General features: G+C 42.0%; 1 protein-coding gene across 13 annotated transcripts in view; it reads right to left on the bottom strand.

Moving 5' to 3' along the window:
- PTPRT (protein tyrosine phosphatase receptor type T) overlaps nt 1-22,547 on the bottom strand; it is a 1,128,767-nt gene that overhangs the window by 696,235 nt on the left and 409,985 nt on the right. For all 13 annotated transcript variants that reach the window (XM_032295649.1, XM_032295654.1, XM_032295655.1 and 10 more), the window contains exons 4-5: nt 18,062-18,143; nt 9,186-9,301 (exon numbers count right to left, since the gene is read on the bottom strand). In XM_032295649.1, the coding sequence (XP_032151540.1) occupies nt 9,186-9,301; nt 18,062-18,143 (198 nt within the window). The remainder of the gene's footprint in view (nt 1-9,185; nt 9,302-18,061; nt 18,144-22,547) is intronic.

Raw genomic sequence — 22,547 nt, 5'->3', positions numbered from 1 at the left:
AAAAAAAAAAAAAAAAAAAAAAAAAAGTCCCTTAATGGAAAGCAAGGGGCCAAATAATATCATAGAATACATGAATAGAAACCTTCCTTAAATATGAGACTACGTCCTGAGGATGAACAACTGGTCACTGCACCAATGGTAGCCAGATAAGCAGGGAGAGGTGTGCTCCTACACCAGGGAGCAGAGGGTCAAAGCCAAGCCACACTCTTGGCACAGCCATGAGTCCTGACTGAGTCCCCTTGGGAGGAGGTCACCTTTGTGCGTTGCCCAAAGGCTCTATCTGCATAACAAGCTACATATCCATGAAGCTGCATCTGCCCAGAAGGTGAATCCCTTTTTTTTTTCCAATTCATCCATCCAGGAGGGACACATATCCTAAATTGAACAAAAGCATTTTACCGCCTAATCTGTGGTTCTGCTTAATGCCATTTTATGTTCCTGTGTCTCTCATTATGGCAAGAGTTGCTTTTGAAATCTCTTTTTCTTTCCCATTTTTCATCTGCTTGCCTTGCTCTTTAAAAACAACTCAAATTCCAGATTCTCTTGGCTGGCTTTGTTGTATGTGGACAGGTTGCTTGGCTTGAGAGCATACACTCCTTGGAAGAACAGGGTCTGTCACAGCTACACTTTAATGTTCTGTCCCTAGCAAGAGTGCATGCTTCCACCCTCAGGCAAGACCCCTCTATTTTCAGGAACCACCTAGTGATGGGGGCGAGAGTTGCGCGTGATGCCACGGAGAGTGCTGTTTCCCTACCACCTGATAATCTATCAAGTCTTCTGTAATGGCCTTGCCATTTTGCAATTCCCCATCCACTCTCCTTTGGTGTCATGACATTATTTCCTTCACCAAGAGATAAGACATAGACTACAAAAATGGCTGTCATTACTTCAGAAAGAGCAGGAAACCTTGAAAATGACTTGTAATTGGCAGAAGAGGAAACAGTACTGTCTTTAATAAAAGGAAACCATTTCTTGTTTTGCACAAACCATCTCCGGTTTTGCCTGGTTTACAGAAAATATTTAATGAAGGATCCTGGAAGCTTTCAGTGTGCCGGTTTGAACTTCTGGCATCAAAATTAAAAATAAAGTAAAAAGATAAAGATAAAAATAAAAATAAAATCAGGCCCAGCATTTTCAGCTGAAATTTGTTCCAGTTGCTCCAGGAATTCCCTGGCCAGAAAATACTTAGGTGAAATTCTCTCAATTCTCTTGTAATGAATATTCTTTTCACTTCTAGTCACATTGCTGCCACAGCATGACGTTTGGAAACGTGCTAAAATCTAGCCCATTGGTTCTCTTAAAATCACATTTGTACCTTTTTGTCAGTCTCTAAAGAATAGCTTTTGATTATTCTTTATTAAAAGTTAGAAGAAATAGAAGTAGACATAAATCATTTTTGATTAGCTGTGCTGAAACCCTTCCAAAGGCCTACTATGTACATGGCTGACTGCTCATTTGGGGTTGATTTCTGGGTTTAGAATTCCTCCAGAGAGTCAGGAGGGACCTGGCACAAGTCCCACAGGGCTCGGTGGGGGACAAAGAAAACTAATGAGAACATGAAACTTATGCTGCTTGCTGTGTGGTGAATAATAAAGTTCTTTGTCTCTGACCCAGAAGTCTCATGTCTTCTGCCAGCATCTATGAAACTGTGGCAGTCTACCTTGTTAGCTCCAAATAAGGTAAAATCTCAGGCCCTTCATAGTTATTCACAGATGGTTTCAAGACGGCAGTAAGATTTTTGAGGAGAGAGCATCAGTATCATCAAATCTGAAAAGAGAAGTGAAGTATAAGGCCTGATATGCACCCCTTGGCTATAGCAATGAGGAAAGCACTGGTAACATTTATAAGGGCCACTTCTCGGAAGAGGTGGGCACTGAAGAAAGACTCATTGCAAATGTTCACATCACATTTAAGGAATGTGGCTAACAAAGGGATAAGAGAATTGAGAAGGTGACTAGGGGGTGGGGAGGCAATTCAAAAATAATTCCAAGGGCACTTTTTATTTTGCTCGTGTTTAGATTTGAGAAATTAAAATATACTTAAGTAGCTAGTTCAGCGGCCAATAAATTTAGAGGTGTGTAAATATGTGTGAAATAAATCAATCTGTTTTTAAATAGAAAGCTCCCTGTATAGAAGGAAAGACTGGAGTGTGACCCAGGGTGACAGGGCCACAAAGTAGGCATGGAAGAATGAGCCCAGTACTGAGATAAAGGACTATGTTCATTCACATCATGCTTCTGCTGCTCACTGCCTGTGCAATTCAAAGGATGTCATCTAACCATCTAAGGCTCGGTCTCCTCATCTATAAATGGGGCTATAATAACATCTACCTGAAAGACTGGTTATGAGAATTAAATACATTCCATGTGTAAGTACTTAATAAACATGAGCTGTTATGAATAGTATCATTACATTTCATCATTGTTTAGCTAATAGCATGGCCACTAGATTGTCAAGACAAATCCCACACAGAAGGGACACCTGGTTCAGATCCATGCAAGTAGGAGGAGGAGCTGGTCCCCAGAACACTCACAGCCTTGGAGGCCAGCAGCAGCCCTGCAGGAGCAAGGACACAGGTTGACTGGGAGAACTGGCTGCAATGAGGATTGACACGCCTCCTTAGCTCATCAACCCTGGTCCGGCTGCTGCTGTGAGCCTACAGATTCACAGCTCAGGCAGGAACCTTTTCCTGTCGAATTCAGATCTGCTCCCAGTCCAGTGCATGCAATTTGTCTGAAAACATACACTGTCCCTACCGAAATCTGCACAGGGCGTTTGGGCACATGGCTGCATTTCTGAGACTCTTCAAATGTTATTTGTCATATAAACCCCTCATGGAGCGAACCCTTTGTAGGGAGGCCTGAAAGTCAGCTCCATGGTGGGGCTGACAGACTCTGTTCTGGAGTCCCTGAGGAATTAAAGGAAGGAGCTCCATCTGCCATGCTCCTTGATAAAGACAGGTGGACACACACAAAATATTTCTGAACATCCTTCTGGATGAGTAGTGTCTCAAACCTGGATCCTCATTGTTGGAATTAGCGACCCCAAACCCAGCAAAGATTTCCTACTATACTTGGAGTATTCTGTAACTAGGAAAAAGGGACCATTTTTCTTTTTTTAACAGCATTTTGTTTATATTAGTTTCCTGTATTCATTTTAGAATATTTGGATAAAACAGAAAAGAATAGCGATGAAAATAAAAAGCATCATAATCTATTATTACAATCAATTAAGTGTCTTGATACATGTTTCATGAAGTTACAGAAGTATATATGAGAATTGTATATGTATATACATATGTATATATAGATTATATATATTTTATATATGTATGACATATATGAGCATGTACATGTGTATATATTTTTCATAAAGCTTAATATATTAGTATTATGAATATATTAATGACTAATTCATTCTTTTCACTTACATGTTACGGAAATGTTATTAAATATACTTCTATAATCTGTTATTTAATGATACCATTCCCTCATTTACTTAATCAGTCTCTTGCTGAAAATTCAGGTTCTTTCCAGCTTTTTGTCCTACTGAACATACTTGCAGATATATTTTTGTCTCCATCTCTGGATATTTCCTTAGGTAAATTTCCATAAGTAAATTTACTCATTGGAAAAATATGCATATTTAAGGCTTTAGAGATCAACTGTCTAATTATCTTGCAGAAAAGATGTGCCCATTTACATTTCCACTGTGCTACACAGATAATTCTGTTGGTATAGTCCCACCTAGTTGAATCCTGAATTTTTTTTTTTTTTTTGAGGCAGAGTTTCCCTCTTGTTGCCCAGGCTAGAGTGCAGTGGCAGGATCTTGGCTTATCGCAACCTCTCCCTCCTCAGTTCAAGCAATTTTCCTGCCTCAGCCTCCTGAGTAGCTGGGATTATAGGCATGCGCCACCATGCCTGGCTAATTTTGTAATTTTAGTAGAGACCGGGTTTCTCCATGTTGGTCAGGCTGTTCTTGAACTCCTGATCTCAGGTGATCCGCTCACCTTGGCCTCCCAAAGTGCTGGGATTACAGGCATGAGCCACCACGTCTGGCCGGAATGTGATTTTTTAAACCGACTCCACAAAACTGTAGACCACTTTGCTTAGTGGCTATTCCCCTTAGAATGCACAACATCTAGTTGCTTGAAAAATTGCTTGCAAAGTTACATGTCTGGATTCCTCAGGCCAGGAATAAGGAATTCCTCACAAAAGGAATAAGCAAGTTATGACTGAGCCCCTACCACCATAGACCATGGCACCATACACTTCACCTTAATAAGAAATGAGCCCAGGACAAGAAAAACTTGCTTATAATTTTTTGCTACCCTTTTATCATCCTTTTCCCTGATTCACTACAACTGCTCTAGGCTCATGTGTTTGCATTTCTGCATAGGTCCTTCTCTATTGATTCTCACGTAGAACTTGTACTATAATTCCACAAAAGCAGATGGGGACTTCCAAAGACAAAGTTTCCAGAAGGGTGCAAAGCAGGGGCATTAATTTATTAATTTATGATCCACAGTCACTTAAGGAAAAGCAAGCTATAAAGTTCCACTCTACTTTAAAGGAAGGCCAGCATTCCACAACAGAGGCAACAGGGATTTATCTCAAACTATGAGTCCACTGACTGCTTTCTAACCACTGCCAGAAAGAAGGGCCACCGACATACCTACCATTCTGGAAACAATATCTTTATTTTCCCGAATTACAACTGACTGATTTGAAAAGATACCACTTTCAGTGACTTAGTGAAATTCCTCAGGGTATCTCAGAAGCTACAGCAGGAAGCAGCATTCCTAAACAGTAGACCTGCTGTAGGTGTCTGATGAAGACTCTTTTGGCCATGGTGTGCCCGTTTCATTTGCTTTGGAAATTCTCAGGCTAAGTCACCCTACCCTTGCTATATGAGGCAGAACAGCAGTGAGTCTGCCAGCCACTGCTCTAGTGCTGGGACACATCTGAAGAAACATCTCATGAGAAATTGGCCACTGCTTTGGCCTGTCTTGGATTGTGGCTGCAATCATCCCTGGGTGGCAGGTGTCTTGATACGCACCTCCTTTTTGTAGAAAGATGTTAACCTATGTGATGGTTAATTTTACGAGTCAACTTGACTGCAATAGAGTACCCAAAGTAAACATTATGTCTTGGTGTGTCTGTGAGGGTATCTCTGGATGAGCGCTTGAATGAGTGGACTCAGTGAAGCAGATGGCCCTCCCCAGCGTGGGTAGGTACCATCCAGTCTTTGCAAGAACAGAACAGAAAAGCAGGGGAAGAAGAGTTTTCCCCTTTTGCTTCCTCCCTGCCTGCTTGAATTGGAACAATGGTCTTCTCCTGGCCTTGAACTGGAATTACACCCCTGGTTTCCTGGGTCTCCAGCTCACAGAAGGCAGATCATGAGACTTCTCAGATTCCAGAGTCAAGTGAGCCAATTCCTTAAACTAAGTCTTTTCCTTCCATATTGAAAAGGACTTACTATATATGGAAGGAAAATGCTTCTTATGGATGGAAGTGTATCCATGTATAAGGAAACACTCATTAAGGAAAATAACTTATTATATATATATATCAATAAACATAATATATATACTTACATATAAAATAAGTATTTTCCTTAATATATTTTAAAATATATATATTTTAAAATATATTTAAAAAATAAATTTTCTTTAATAAGTGCTATATAAGTATAATTATGTATAAAATATATTTATAATTATATAATTATATTTTATACATAATATTGTTATATAACACTTTATCATATGTTATATATATGAAAATATATAAAATTTTACACACACAACACACAAAGACACACACAAACACACCGCTCCTCTGCACATAAGCCTGGACTTAACTAGCAACACAGGCAGTTGTCAGAGAGCACTGTATAAACTGCATGTCTCCCAAAATTTTATGAAATGCAGATGAGAGAGACAATATTTAGGGAAATTTCCTTGGAAAAAATAGTTACTAAATCTATTCACTTGCCAGATATGTTTCAAGTGCCCCAGGATGGAGACGGATTGGCAGAGAGCGGGGGACTCTGCCATATTCTCTTGCCCGCCTCACCCCTCTCTCCCCCTTCTCCTCCCCAGACTGCTTTCTCACAGCCATCATTATGTGAAACAGGCCTATGAAACTCACTTGCACGCCCTCAATAAGACTGCGGTGGGGAACACTGTTCATTGCATCACACAGTGTTTTCTTTACAGGGACTCCTGGGAACAATTCCTGTCTGGCTTCTGTGTGAACAACGGTTAGAATTTTCCTGAGCAATTGTTTTTTGTTTATCTCACAGACATTGTGAACTGTGTATCCAACAAGTTTTCTTTATTCCACTGGTGGCTACAATGCTGCAGTCTCCGTCTGTGAACCATCAGTTAGAAAACAGTGAGCAGGAATGCGGTTTCCACATTATTATCTGCTCTGTGTACCTTCTCCTTCTATCTGGTGTCGTCTCACTTTTAATTTATAATATCTTCTCATGTTTTACGTCCCGTTGTAAGCCACCTAAAAGACGTTTTGTGAAATAAGATTTGGTTTACATTGAAAAGCAGATAAGATGTGGAAGAGCTCCATGTCATGTGTTTCCATCTGTTTTCCTCAAATATTCAATTATGATCTCCTTTAACATTCTCCCACTGACAGACCCAAGGTTCAGGGCATGCAACTCAGAACTGCCGCAATAACAATCGTAAAACAATTGGAAGACCCAAACAAAGTTGCTGAAAATATTGTGATGATCCTGCCTCACTGCCATGACCCAGCTGAGGCAATGCCATTGAAATTGCACAGCTTCTTGGTGGCCAAATACGCTGTAACACTAGTTGTAATGAAAAGAGTAAGTAACACTACTGAATACTCAGGTGACATGTGGAGGTTTCTTGCGCTCTCCTGTGGTCTATATGCAACTCTGGGAAGCAGAAAGGGCAAGTATTTCACTCTCCTGTGCTGCGATTTGCACTTTGCTGTGCTGCTAAGCGGCATGGAGGAACAGCTGGCCCCTAAATGGGCTCTTTCTGCCCAAGGATTTTCTAACTACAGGAAATGGCTTAAATCCAAGAAGAAAAGTGACAACATGAACTTCCAGCAAAGTGTATGGAGAGACAGCTAGGCAAATGAATACATGAAAATATGTTCCGCATCATCTGTCCTCAGAGAAATGTAAATTAAAACTACAATGGGCTCCCATTACACACGTATTCAAGTGCCAAAATTAAAAAGACTGATCATATTGAGTGCTGGTGAAGATACGGAGCAACTAGAACTTCCATTGACTGCGTGTAGGAAGGTAAAATGGTACAACCATTTTCTCAAACAGCTCATTGTTCTTCAAAGTAAAACATACATCTACCTGATGATCCTGCTATTCCACTTCTAATTCATTTTCATACCCAGGAGAAATGAAAGAATATGTCTCTACAAAGACTCACACATGCTTGCTCACAGTAACTTCTTTGTAATAGCCAGAAACTGCCAACAACCCAACAGGTATCTATCAACAGGTAGATGGATAAACAAATAGTACTATATCCATTCCTATGAAATATTTCCCCACAACAAAATAATAAATATTGTTATACACAACAACATAAGTAATCCTCAGAATAATTATGTTGTAGGAGAGAAGGGTACATGCTGCATGCTTCCATTTATATAAAATTCTAGAACATGCAAGCTAATGGATACTGTGAGAAAGCAGATTGATGGTTGCCTGTGACAGATGGGGATGGCGAGGTCAGGAGGAAGTGAACACACATGGGGACAGAACTTTGGATGTCATGCACACACTCAATATCTTGATTGTGGTAATAGTTTCACATGTAAACATATCAAAGCTTACCAAATTTTGAATACTTTAAATATCACATCTCAATTATACCTCAATAAAGCTATTTAGAAATAATTTTTTTTGAACGAGTTTTGCTCTTGTTGTCCAGGCTGGAGTGCAGTGGTTCGATCTTGACTCACTCACTACAACCTCCATCTCCTGGGTTCAAACGATTCTCCTGCCTCAGCCTCCCAAGTAGCTGGGATTATAGGCACCCACCACACCCAGCTAATTTTTGTACAGAAATATTTTTTTTAATGTCAAATAACCACAGCCACACGTAGTCAGTCATTCCTGCACTGAACAGCACAGCTCCCACTTCTGTGCTGCTCCAAAAACTTGCTATTTGTGTTAGTATTAATAGAAGTATGCTAATGCTATTATAACAAGTGATGTTTTAGTTCTGTGTGTTGCCCTCTGTCTCTAACCCCCACTCAAAGAGATCCTTTCTCATCTTCCTTGGAAGGTACCATCAATGAGTAGAAATAATAGGAAGACAAATTCAAGCTTAAAACACTTCCCTGATGGACATTACTAATGGATTTATTTAACCAAAGAATAGACAGATTGCTCGTTTTAGTGAAAAATTCCCATAAAGAGTGACTCTAATTTCACCCAGATGTACTAGTGAATCACTGGATATCCAGTCAAGATTACATGAGACCACATACCCAGAACCTAAGATATTCCATTTGCCTTAGTCCTAGTAATCTGCGATTAAAAGACAAAGTTTGTTAGAGGGTAGTTGGAAAATGTCATAGTTACAAATTCTGGAACTTTTAGCTTTTGGTCTGTTTCTGCATCTAAAAAATGACTGTACCAATGCCTGCCTAAGGTTCAACAAGATCACAGATGCAGGGCAATGTAAAAGGAACAGAAGTACTTAAAAAATATCCCTTCCCCTTACCCACCAAACCCTTCATCACAGCACACACTTTCTTCCCTTATCAAGGGATAAGACAGCATTGTTAGCCCAAGCTACCGTATTTTGTAAACCCCTGCCATTTTGCAAATGCTGGTTAGAGCAGAAAATTCCACCAGGGCTCAGGCCATGAGACACATCCTGCCAGACAAGTCGCGGGCCTAACCACCTGACCCCAGGAAACTCTCCCTTATCAGCAGCTAACCATACCACCCACCCCATCTCACAACAAGCCCAGACCTCTCCCACCCAGACCTATAGTTATTCCAGTTTGTAAGCAGGGGTGGGCTCCGGTGCTAGCTGGTGTTCCCCTCTACAGGGTTTTGTTCAATATACTTGTGTTGCCATAGAGCTGCTTCTTTCCTTTCCTTCTTTTCCCTTTCTCATCCTAACAAGTACGAGCAGAGGCTTCTCTCATGCTTACCTGGAGCCAAAGCTTGTCATGCTGAGACCACTTTCCACCGGCAATGCACTGAAATGTGGCATTCTGCCCCACATTCACCTCCACATTTTGGAGTCTCAGAAAATGAGGTGCTTTTCCTAAGAGAGAAACGAAAGAACACATGAGAAGGAGACTCAACAACCTGCACCACTTCCCTACTGGTGGATGGCAGCTCAGAATGGGCACCGGGCAGGGTGGAACTGGTGCTTGAGAAGTGGCCCAGCTCAGTGAAGAGTTCATTAGTCATTCATTATGAGTCTGGCACTGTTTGAAGAACTTTACGTATAGTATCTCACTGAAACCTCACAAAAATACATGAAATGGGCAGTATTTCCATTTCACACATCAGAAAGTTAAGGCTCCGAGCGGTTACATCATCACTGGACACAGTCACACATCCAGAGGGTGAGGGAACCAGGACGTGAATTTAGAACTCTGTATCCTATTACCAGCTGCTATGCAATATTGCTCTGTGAAATTGGCACAAACATGCCTAGAATACACCCAAATTAATCATGGCTTCTGGGACTGGCATTGCACAAAAGGTGAAACTGTGACACCGAACATTAGAAAGAAGAAAAACTGGAGGCAGGGAGGGGTGTAGATATTCACCATAGGTGATGCTTCCCTGTAGCCTGTACAAGCAAAGAGAGAGAGCTGATGTGAAGCACCTCTGTGCCTGAGACCTGCACACTTGGCCTTGGTGATAATGCTAATGAGGAAGATGATGAGAAAGACAGAGTGGAGGAGGAAGGAAAGAGAAGGAAAGCACTAGTAGCTGTCATTCTTAGCACTTGCTATGTGATCATTACCACGTACAATGTCTCTATGCAGGAACTCACTTAACCCAATGCAGTCAGTAGTGGTATTTTCTCTACTTCACAGTGAATGAACTGAGGCAGAGAGAACTCTAGAAATGTGCCCAATGTCACAAGACCCCAGAGTCTTACTCTGCGATGTGCTTTTTTTTTTTTTGAGCATGAGTGGGGAGCATTGATTCCAGGGACTGGATATAACAGGGAAAAGATCTTTCAAATGAAAATCAGAGTGTGTGTGAGCAGACAATCTTAGGATTAAGTCTATGTTTTATATTGGATAACCTGGGTTCATCTGTTTCCGTTTTTCTGTGGAGAAGGGTCCTCACCCACCTGCACTCTAGAAATAATAACGTCAATAATAGCTCTCCATAGGCTGATAGCTTATATCTAGAAGAATTAGTTTCTTCACTGAGGCACAATGAAGGATCTCCATGCCATCAATCGAATCGGTGATGAACTGGTATCACCCCTGGGGTGGAAACAAATGGGGAATTAGGAGAGGCTCAAGGAGGTTTATCAGGAGGGTTTGGCCATCTTTCTTTCTTTTTTTTTTTTTTTTTTTTTTTTTTTTTTTTTTTTTTTTTTTTTTTGAGACAGCGTCTCACTCTGTCACTAGGCTGGAGTGCAGTGGCACTGTCCCAGCTCACTGCAACTTCCACCTCCTGGGTTCAAGTGATTCTCCTGCCTTAGCCTCCCAAGTAGCTGGGACTGCAGATGTGCGCCACCACACCCAGCTAATTTTTGTATTTTTAGTAGGGATGGAATTTCACTATGTTGACCAGGATGGTCTCGATCTCTCAACCTCGTGATCTGCCTGCCTCAGCCTCCCAAAGTGCTGGGATTACAGGTGTGAGCCACCATACCCAGCTGATTTTGGCCATCATTCTAGAGGGAGTCAAATACACAGAGAGACAAATAGCAACAATAATGCCATTTACTGAGCGCTCCTACAGTGCCGGGTACTATGAGAAATGCTTTGCATGTTCTATCTAATCTAACTTCATGACATTCCTATAAGGCAGACACTATTATGATTTCCCTGTTAGGCAGAAATCAAGGCTCAACAAGTTTAATATACCCAAAGCTACCTAGCTCTAGTGAAAGACAGAAACACAATTCAATCCAGGTCCACTTTAGCCCCCAACTCAGCATTTAACATGCAGCTATGCTCCCTTGCCTACTGGACACTGGGAATAAGGATGGTGTCTCCAGACAGACTCCAGGGTCTGCAGAAGGGGCTCCCAGACAGGGCTGTGCTGATGGTTCAGGTCCCTCTCAATGCTCCCAAATAGTTATATTACATGTGACCCCTTTCCTAGCTATTTTTCCTTGATTTGAACTATTTTGTCTACTAATCTGTGTCATCACCTGTAAAGCTCAGCAAAAGCCAAGAATCTCGGAGCAATTAGGCAGACTTATTGGGAGAACACTGGGCAGGGTGGAATTGGTGCTTCAGAAGTGGCCTGGCTCAGTGAAGAGTTCATTGATCACTTATGATGAGTCTGGCACTGCTCGAAGAACTTTACACATAGCATCTCACTGAAACTTCAAAGAATAATCCAGGAAGTGGGCAGTATCCCCACTTTCCCAATGTGCTTTTGCTCAAGTTTTAAACTAATGAAGAACAGCTCCAAGATCCCTCATGCTACCTTTGAGCCGCCATGCTGGAAGACTGTCAAGGACCCAAGGCCCAGGGAAAACCACTTCGATGGGCTTCTCAGAGTCGAAAATTCCTCCATCTAGTCAACTTGACAAATGTCACGCTGCTTTGATTGTCTGAAATTGTTTTCTTTTGGCTCTCCTGTGTAATTTTGTGAAGTTATTTTTGGATTGAAGTGGGAATAGAGTGAACCTTGTAAGTTCGTCCATGCCACAGGTTTAAAGGGGGAGTGAACGCATCAACCCCGGGTGGGGAGGGAGTACAGAGTCTTAGCTCCAATGCCAGGAAACTCTGTGTTTGTTTTTACAAAGAAATGCCCTTCCCTTACGCTTTGAGAAAATGGTTTAACCTCTGGGATGTGTACAATTAGCAATGAATCTTCTCTGCATCAACGTCCCCAGCGTGCCTGCCTCTGACTCCTCTCCACTTCCTCCTTCTCAGCAATAGAACTTTTGCCTTGATTCTTTCATTTTCAATTTCCCTTCTTCCCTCCCTTCTAGGTTCAGTGGTAGAGAGTTGAGATGTTTAATGATCCTTAGTGTGAATATTCTACGGAAACACTGGCAATTTACAGCAGAGATACTGAACGCATGCACCTACAAGAGCCAGTTATGTAAATTAATAACATCGTTCAGCTGTAAAACAAAACAAAACAAAAAATACTACCTCCTTGGCCCATCTTTTATTTTCTCACTTTTGATAGAGAGTTAAGAAACATAAAGATGTCTTTACATAAGAGAAGCAATGTTGCAAGCACAACAACAACTGGTATCCACCACTAGCCTTAGCACTGGGGAGACACTAAGGAGTGGTGAGGATTGGAGGGAACTGGAGAGAGACACTGTGTCCCACTGAAAGTGGGCAACTACGACTTAAATTCAGCAGAGGAAGGCCAGGCATGCACGCTTTATATGGGGGTGTCAAACATTTGATTTCACAAGGCAAATAAGAAATCCAAACTTTATATGAAATCTCTCACTCTAACCTCAACATGCTGTTAAAACACAATACAGACTTAACAAAACAGGTGGGGAGGCCGGCTCTATCAATCTGTGGTCTCTGTTCTTATGTAAGTCATCTGCAACAATTCCACTAGCCAGGCTTACCTGATCCAGCCCCATAAATTCAGGGCCTCCCCCACAACTCTACGCAGTACGCAGTGGGCATCACACGAAGGCCAGCCCTGATGGCAGTTCCCAGCACAGAAGCTGATCTAGACCACCCTCTTCTTGCTCAGGACCCTTGTCTCTGCTCCTTGAGGCTCTGGGTCAACTTTGGCTCATTAAAGACAGCACTCTCCAGGGATTGTGCTTATGTGGGGGGCCTTTGGTCCTCTTCTCTACATTCCTGGCCTCTCTGATCCCCCTTTTCCCATGTCCCCACACAGCCTGCTCATCAGCCACAGCTTCTCTCAACTGCCACCTTCCCCAGCATCTGCTGCTCTGGGAGAGAATTTATATTCCATGGACTTCAACTCACCCACCTTCAGCCAATACGATTGACACCCAGGTCAGCCATCAGCTCGTGGTGCTAAGCACTTCCTACTTTCTCCGCACTGAGACCCAATTCCCCGCAAACAGGATGCCACTGAATGGGCTTAACAGAAGACTGGCTGTGCATTTGGGGCAAAAATGCCTTGACGCTGGTGACATTTAGACTCCTGCAGATGTCAGTACAGCATCCAAAGACATATTATTGTGCTCTTTATCCTGCTCTTTAAACCTGACAGGGCTCAGTAGGAAGCCAGGCAATTGTGCAGAAAGCCCCGGTACACACATTAGAAACGTGTTGCAGTTGCTCTGTGGGCTCAGGGACATGGCCCCGCGAGATTGTGATGGGGAAAAAAAAGTTTTAAACAATTCTAAAAGTCAACTTAGAAGCTAGGAACTTTGAAATGGAGAGGAAAAATCATCCTGACATTTATCGTACGCAGTTATAAATGCAGTGGCCCTGCTAATGGCTAGCACTGAGAAACAGCAGCGGAGGGTAACTAAGGCTAGAATACTTTTAGAATAACACAAAAATGTTAAATGGGCTATACAATATAGATGAGAGGTTTCAGTTTGTTAAAAAAAAAAATTCCTTTGAGCATTATGCCTGTCTTCTGGTTACCGTTTTGGGAGCTTCCAGACAATTATCTACTGTCCTAATCTCAGTGCCAGTCAACTGACGATACAATTGCAAATGTTTCGCTTGCTCCCTGGAACTTCTGGAATATTTAGTGGAATCATTTATTGATAAACTCTGGTCATATGTTAATAGCAAATATGTTTGGAGGGCAGAAGGGGAGAATTAAAAAGCCTTTGTGTCCATAGGTTTTTTTGAATTGAATGCATATATTTCAATATAGTTAAATTTTTAACCATCTATAAGTAAAGTCATTAATTAATTAATTCTAAGACTGGAGGTCTAGGAAAAACCACCTTTAGTCTTAAGGAGAGTTCAGAAGCTACTATCCAGTTGCATGACAGGTAACCCTTGTAAGTAGCCTCTGGGGCCCATAGTTGGCTTCTCCCAAGGCAGCCTGCCCTTCCCACGATCACAAGACCTTGCTTAAGCTAGAAATCTGGGAGTGAGCCATCTCTGAAGCCTGACTCCTAATCCAGTCCATCAAATAAGACCAGTTGGCTCTGCCTCCTAATAGATCTCTAATCTGTGCACCTCTATCCACCTCTTTCTCTACGTTTATTCATAGCCCTGCTTATCATTTGTCATGGGCTGAACTGTGCCTCCTCCAAATTAATCTTTTGATATATGACCCTAAACCCCAATACCTCAAATGTTCCTATATTTAGCCATAGGGCCTTTAAAGAGGCAATTAAGTTAAAATAAGGCCTTTAGGGAAGGCCCTAATCCAATCCAATCTGACCAGTATTTTCAAAAGAGGAGGACATTTGAATACACAGAGGTATGCCAAGGGACTACGAGTACAGAGGAACGACCATGTGAGGCCACAGCAAGAAGCCAGCCACCTGCAAAGACGCCTCAGGAGAAACCATCACTGCCAACACCTTGATCTTGGACTGCCAGCCTTCAGAACTGTGAGAAAATTAAATGCATTTAAGTTGCTTAAGCCACCAAGTCTGCAGCATTTTGTTAGGGAAGCTTTAGCAGACTAGTGCACTGTCTGTGCATATAATTATAAAATTACATTATATAATTATAATTTTATATATTATATATAAATGTAAATTATAAAAGATCAATTATATAATGTTATATAATTATTAATCTATTATAATTTATATATCATAATTATTTATGTAATATAATTTGCATTTATAAAATGTATATTTCTATTCTATATTATATACTTGGAAAATAATTATATATAATTATATGATTATAATAATATAATCATACAATTATTTGTTTTGTTTTCAGTCTCCTTCACTTCAATAGAAGTCCATGAAGACAGAGAGTCAATCTGTCTCACTCCCACAAATCCAGAATGGTGCCTGGCATGGAAGCCATGTTCAGCAAATACTTGTTGGATGATGAATGGATGTCTCTCAACCACCCTGATGCTGACCACGACCACCTCTTGCACGGCTCCAGAACTTTCTTCCTCCTAGGTCTCCCAACATCTTCTCTATGGTTCTTCAACACAGAGCAGCCCATGTGACCATTCTCCAGCATCACTCTGTGCACAGAGCCTCCCTGCACTTAGACAAACATTTAAACTACTCACAATGATGCCCAAGGCTCAGACTTCTCTGTCCCACATTTGCCCGGCCACTCTCTCCTGTGCTCCTTTTGCTCAGGACATGCTGGCAGCATCAGGATGACTCCCCATGCAGGACCTCTGCAACCGCTGTCTCCTCTGTCTGAAGCATCCCTTCCCTAAAACACTATACGGTGAATTCCTTCCTGTGATTTGAGTATCAGCTCAGATCACATTTTCAAAGATATCTCCCTTGACCACTATATCCAAGAAGCCTGCCCATATCCCAGAAGCTCGCACTGAGGATATCCACAGGACTTTTCACTATCTGAAATTTTTGGTTAATTAATATTAGTGACTGATGTAGTGCCTTTCTTTCCATTGGCCCTCCTGCTAATCAAACACCATGAGAACAAGGACCTAACCTCTTTTAGTCACTGAAGTATCTATCGTTGTGCCTAGGAAAGTTCTTAACACACAGCTGATGTACAATAATTCACCTGCTGAAAGAAAGAATGAATAAAATCTGGGCAAGGTATGGACTAAGCACTGGTCCTTAGGAAAGGGACTTTTTTAGGCCCTTCTCAACTCCACATGATTAATGAGCTGTGGATATACCTCAGGTATTATGTATACTGCCAGTATCTGTCCATATAGTTAAATGAAAATTTTTTCCAATTCCAGCCTCTCCTGTGGGGTCTTCACATGTGGTTTCTGGGAAGTTTATGCTTAAGCTGCTCCAACAATGAGGCTGAGCCCAATAAAAGCACATTATGCAGGAAATAAAGCCAGGATCACGTCTTCCTGAGTTACAGCCCATGGTCCATTTGCTGGGTAACTGGCTCTCAGCAATTTCATAACCATGAAATCCACACCCCCTCTGCAGGAGGATGATGAGGTTGTCAGGAGAATCCTAACTTCAGGAACCACCCCATTGAAAGGAGGATTTCAAGAAGATTCATGAGACTTTGGGGGTGGAAAGCTATTCTAGTACCCTCCAGAGAACCCACTCCTGTGGAGATTTATCAAAGAGAAGGACACATTTGCTTGTGATAGCAAACCATGGTGTGTGCTTGGAGGTAAGGCAGAGCTTTTACCACTCTGGGTTTGAAGGTAGTTGAGGCTAGGGTAAGAGACAGGTGTCAAGGTTGGGCATCAGGATGGAGGTCAAAATTCCCATTAGAGCACAAAGTTCTAGGGCCCAGGTAAAGACACCCATGCTATCTTTCCTGGGGAAAATCCAGCTGTCACCCACTAGAAAGACAAAAGTCCAAACATCCAGCACAAGGTAAGAAGCAGAAACACAGGTAGATGTGGCAGAGGCAAGCACACTCTGAGTGGACAGGATGTAGGCAGGGCTTGAGGAAGACAGAAGGGAGGTTTCAGAGAGACTGCCTCAAAACTGGAGGTGGTGCAAGGTTGAATGCATGCTGTTAAATGGACCACAGGTAGCACAGACATCCCCCAACACAGCTGCCCAGTCTTAGGCCAAAGATCATTCTCCAGTGGAACAGCTGATGCTGACTCCCAGGAGTACAGGGAGGGGAATATTTCATCCTAGTGAAGGAGATTTATATGCATATCTACTACATAAACCCTGCATAGCTGGGTATGGAGGAGTGGCACGCCTTTGAGGACTCTTGACGCTATACCATAAGCACTAACCACTATGAGAAATCTCTCTCTGTGCCTACATGGAGCTGATGAGTGTATTTAAAATTATTTCAAAAGAATGAATCGCTTTGGGGTACTTTTCACTTGCAGGGAAAAGTATGGAAAACTGTACCATAGCCCAAAGCATGACTCATGGCCATATGGGAGGAGTGGAGGGAGCCCACAGGGCATTACCTAGAACTGGATGGCTGCTGAGAAACTACTGGGAATCTCCAATCTGCAGAACGCTGACAAACTTGTGGGACCGGCATCTCAGCTACCCCGCCCAGGGGCTGCTATAATCTCCATGCAAATCAGTTTGATTTCAGTCTCCCCAACCAAATGTCACTGGGTATGATGTCATCTCAACTACCTGTACCCAGGACTTATGGCCTCTGAGATTTTGCAAAGCCAGAAACCACATCTCCCTGCTGAAACACATTCAAATATCTGAGACTAAACATGGCAAAGAAGTGGATGGGTATGGAGGAGTGGCACGCCTTTGAGGACTCTTGACGCTGTACCATAAGTACTAACCACTATGAGAAATCTCTCTCTATGCCTACATGGAGCTGATGAGTGTATTTAAAATTATTTTGAAAGAATTAATCGCTTTGGGGTACTTTTCCCTGTGAGTGAACAGTGTGCTAATTTGCTCAGTGTTTTAGTGGTGTTCTTTTTTTTTTTTTTTTTAAGACAATTGCACAAGATTCAAACCAAAGCCCTCTAATTCTTCCACTTCAGTGGTCTGAATCCCACTAATAAACAATCAGGACTTTAGACTCCCTTAATAATGGAGAGAGATTCAAAAGAAGATGTTTTGCCACTCTCTGCAAATTCCTGGAGGTGCTGCCTGTTGAACAGGCCGGCAAAATTATGGATTTATTCAGGACTGATTGCCTTGAGTATGTAAGCATTTCTGAAGGATTAAAAGAGAGAGAGAGAGAGAGATAGGAGAGAGAGAGAGATGTTTGTGAGCTGAATGAATGGAGAGGATTGCAGGCTTTATGCTGCCTAGTCTGGCGTGGATCAAGGCTGTACTGGGAGGAAGGGACAGACTTACTGCACGGATGAGCAAGGACCCGGACCTCGTCCACGGCGATGTAGCCAGGATGACCCTTCAAAGAGACGGATTCAAATATCACCTGCAACACACAGGGCGGGAGTCAATTTCACAGAAATGGTTGTAGGCATTCATCATAGGAAGCGGCCCGGCCCCCAGCCCTTTATGTTTCAACTTCCCATCAGAAGCAACCACAGAGACCTTCTATTAAGACGGTACACTACCCTAGCAACTGACTGGGATTTCTAACACAAGGTAAAAAGGCCACACTTTGGTGGCTAGCAAAAGAAGAGTCAGTCACACAGAATATTTTTTAACGGATTTCAGAAATAACACTTAGATGTGAGAAAAATGACCCAAACACTGAGGTCTTGGAGACTCCAATCTGTGCATCTTTCTCATTGCGGCTTTAAGGGTCAAGCCACAACTTGACCATTCTTCTACAGAGAACTACTTCCTAATATCCCAACTTTTTAAATAAAGGGTACGAGAGATGCTTACCTTGGAAGTTACCATAAGCCAAAGGTTTACCATGAGTTGATTCTACATTCCCAAGGAACATATTACATTTGGATTTATAATAACACTCTTAAAAATAAGTGGCAATCTACCTCTTGGTATCCAGGAATAGAAGGCAATGAGTTGTCTGAATTCTCCACTCTGACTTCCACCTAAACTGCTATTTCCATAAATATTTTGTAATGCATTTACCTTCCCTCATCACTCAACCTCTATCTTCACCAAGGAGACATGAATGTCTGTGTGGTTAACACGGCCAACATGCTTGACCTCTCTAGTTCCAACAGCCTTCTCCAATCCACTTTAGCCCCACCTCATTCTTCACCTTCTGCAAATTGGAAATTCCATTTTCCCATATTCCGGCACAATCTCTACCCACAGCCTTCTCCCAACTGACTCCTCTTGATCTGCTCCTCAGGCTCACATGGTACCCTAGACCTCTGCTTTTCTTATCTAATCCCTGACTTATTAATGCAGGAGGTCCAGGCTACTGTGTGAGCTCTTCAGACTCCACACAAGTCTCCCCTAAAGCCCCCATTCCTTTGCACCTTTATTTCAGCTTTGCCAAGCCTATGACACAACTGCCTTCTCCACTCCTGTACCTCACACAACTGCCGCCCTTTCAATAGGCACCCATGTCATCCCAGCAGACACCCACATCTTCAAGAGGCAAGAGGCAGAGAGAGGGGCTGACTTCTAACTTTTTACCCGCTGACCTGATATCCATCCACGCCATCCCCTGCCTCTTCTTTACCAGGAACACCACTGCTCTTGACCCTGACTCTGGCTATATTTTCCAACTTTTTGATTCTTTTTGGTTTTCTCTATCCTGTATCTCCAAATCCTTCCTTTTATCCCTAATTTTGGCACACATCAACAGCTTCTCCTATACTTTAGAAACTACCTTTAGCAGCAGGTTTTCTCTAATATCATCTAGTTGTGTTTCAGTAACACTTAAAATTCTCAGTAGTTTTGTCCTCATTCACTGCCAAAACTTCCTGACTTTCCACTGCAAAACTTCAATCTACTATAATCTAGATTCTGTTTTCCATACTCCCCCCACAAAACTGCTTACACGGAAGATACTAATAATCTTCTAATTGCCAAATCCAGTAGATATTCTCAATCTTTATCTTACTTGAAGAAGGAAGATTGTGCAGGGCTTGAACTACGGATCCAAGTGCCTAGGTTCAAGCCCTGGCTGTGCCACTTACTAGTTAGTGGTCTTGGGAAAGTTACGTTACTGTTCTGTGCCTCATTTTCTGCATCTGTAATTACAGTGTCTACCTCATTAGGTGATTGTTTTAGATTAAGGGAGTTAATACCCTACTTAGAACAATGTATGGCACACAGTATATTCTCAGGAAATATTTACCATGATTATTGTCACAACTTGACCATTCTTCCACAATTGTCCGTGTTCACAGAATCTTCATTTCTGGGTCTTTTTTTCTATTTAGGTTCAGATAACACTTTATTCTTGTGATTTTTCTCACAAATCTGGCAGTGTTCTACCATAGGTCTGTATGCATTCCTCCTCCTCCATCCTCCCTTCTAACGTAAGGGCCCTTTACTCATCTTTTCACTGCTTACACTCTCCCTTCAACAGCTGCCAATGTACTGATAACCCCCAAGCCCAGCTCTGCACCCTAGAACTTTCACCCACACATCTGTCTTATGTATCCAGTTCACAGACCTGTGTTTCTACCTAGGTGCCACATCAATGATATGAATGCAGCAGATCTGCACAGCTTCCACCTCAAATCTTTTCCCACATTGACCAATGGGCTATTCTTCCTGAAGTATGGAATATGGTCAGTGGCACTATGACCCATTCAGTCACCCAAGCTGGAAACCTCGGTATCTGGTGGGCCTCTCTTCCCTCAACCTGCATCTTCATCTTCCTTTTTATTCTACCTTATCAGAAATTCTCAAATCTTCCCATGTCATCCATCTCTGCTATTAGGATGAACCATTGGAAGCAGGCATTTTTTGGAGGTCAATAACAGCCAGACATCAGAACCACTGCTCTGATTCAAACTGCCATCAGTTTTCATCTCCAACACCTGACAGCCTCCAAGAAGGATCCTCTCTCTCCTGACTTTTACTCCTCAGTCCAAGTCTATGAATAGAATATAAGGCAAGTGATGAGACCAACAGGAAAACTTCCCTGTGACATCTTTTTGTGGTCTATGTGGTCACTCCAGGTCGGTGGACTCAGAGATCAGTGTTCTCATTGGGACTTGGAGCTCCAACAGCTATAACAAATGAACTGTGGAGAACCAATGGGAACCACTGGAGATCATGTTGATGGCTGAGAAGAGGCAGCTTTCTTTGGTGGTAGGATCTATTGTGAAACAGCATATGGCTGCCTGGGAGTTAGGTGAAGTCCTTGGGGATGACAGTCACACCAAACATAGAGCTGGTGCTGCAGCATGACAGCCACTCTGGAAGAATGGTTTACTAAGAGAGCAGGGTCCTTCAGAGAGACTCCACAAACAAAGCTATTCCAGTGGTAGGGGAAAGTTTGCAAAACTAATGTGCTAGCCATCTCAACCTGCAGAGGAGAAAGTAAACAGGCGGCCCTCCTGTAAATAATCATGTGTCTAATTATATTTTTTAATAATTCAAAGGAAACCAAAAGCAAAGTTCGCAGAAAAAAAGATAAAGCAAATAGAACATACACAGTAAATGCATTTAAAAATAAATAGCACAAAAGTATTCAAACTGTGTAATAAAAATGACAAAAGTGAGAAAAAAATGTTTCTGTTGTGACAGTAAATATAAATGGGTTAAAACAGAGAAAAGCTCTCAGACTGTCTAAATAAACAAAGTCTAAATGTATGCTATAAGATAAACACCTAAAACAGAATGACTCAATAACATTAAAAAGTACAAACTGAACAATGACGTAATAAAGAAATGCAAATAAACAGAAAGCAGTTGTCACAAAAATAATGTGAAAGCATCAAAGTAGAATTTTAACCAAAAAGAAAAATGAAAAAATCAGGTGGACTAAAATCATCATTCAGAAAAAATACATGAGTCTAGAGACTTAAGTGGAGAAAATGATGAAAATATAAATATATATATATTTTTTTAAGTTACACAATGCTTTCTTAATAACTACGGTGTCAAAGTATGCTTTGTATGTTAACAAAAATCTGAAACAAAATTAAAAGTCAAAGAGGCTGAGAATAATATTTGATAGCTATGTCAGCTAATAGAAAAACATCCTTTTTTGTATGTAAAGGACTCTTGAGAATCACCAAAAAAATAAATAAATCATTCAAATTAAAACGTACCAAATGACTTCAGCAGGTAATTCACAAAAAGATGAAGGAAAAATGGTAATAATCTATGAATGTAATTATGCAAAATGACACTGAGGATGATCAGAAGGTACCCCAGAAGATGCCTACAACCTTGGATGGAGATGGGATCACTCCATCAATATGCTTCTGATGTGGGGCTCCTAGCCACAGGAAGCACCACTAAGTAGATAGCCAGCTCCAGCTCCTAGGGACACACACCACAAGGGGACGAGGTGATGCCAGGACCCTCGGAGGTGGAAAGAGCTGCTCAGATGTCCTGAGGAGAGGGAGAATGGTTATCTTTGAGCCAAGCACACTCTCAAGAAAATTCAACCAAGGCCCTTGAGGAATGAAAGTCAGAAATGGGAGAGCCAGAGGAGTAGAGAAGTCTAAAGGTGACTCTGGTGCAGGGTTTTCCTCCTGTCTTCAGGAGGCAAGGGAATAGGGATGGGATGGGGAACTCACACAGGGCATACATATCCAGTGGCATTCCATGGCAGTACATGGAGGCCAAGACCCTGAGTACAGGGACTGGAGCAGAGGGCTCAGGCTAAGAATTCCAACTTCTCTGTAGATGCTCTTCAGCTCCAAGGCTGCCATGTTGGACCTACTGTCTACTGTACATGATCCAGCCCCATGGGCCTCATTTAGAG

This window comes from Sapajus apella, unplaced genomic scaffold (genome assembly GCF_009761245.1).
Source record: "Sapajus apella isolate SASKATOON/1434 unplaced genomic scaffold, GSC_monkey_1.0 scaffold33, whole genome shotgun sequence".
NCBI classification, from domain to species: domain Eukaryota; kingdom Metazoa; phylum Chordata; class Mammalia; order Primates; family Cebidae; genus Sapajus; species Sapajus apella.
This window is presented reverse-complemented; position numbering and strand designations above follow the sequence as displayed.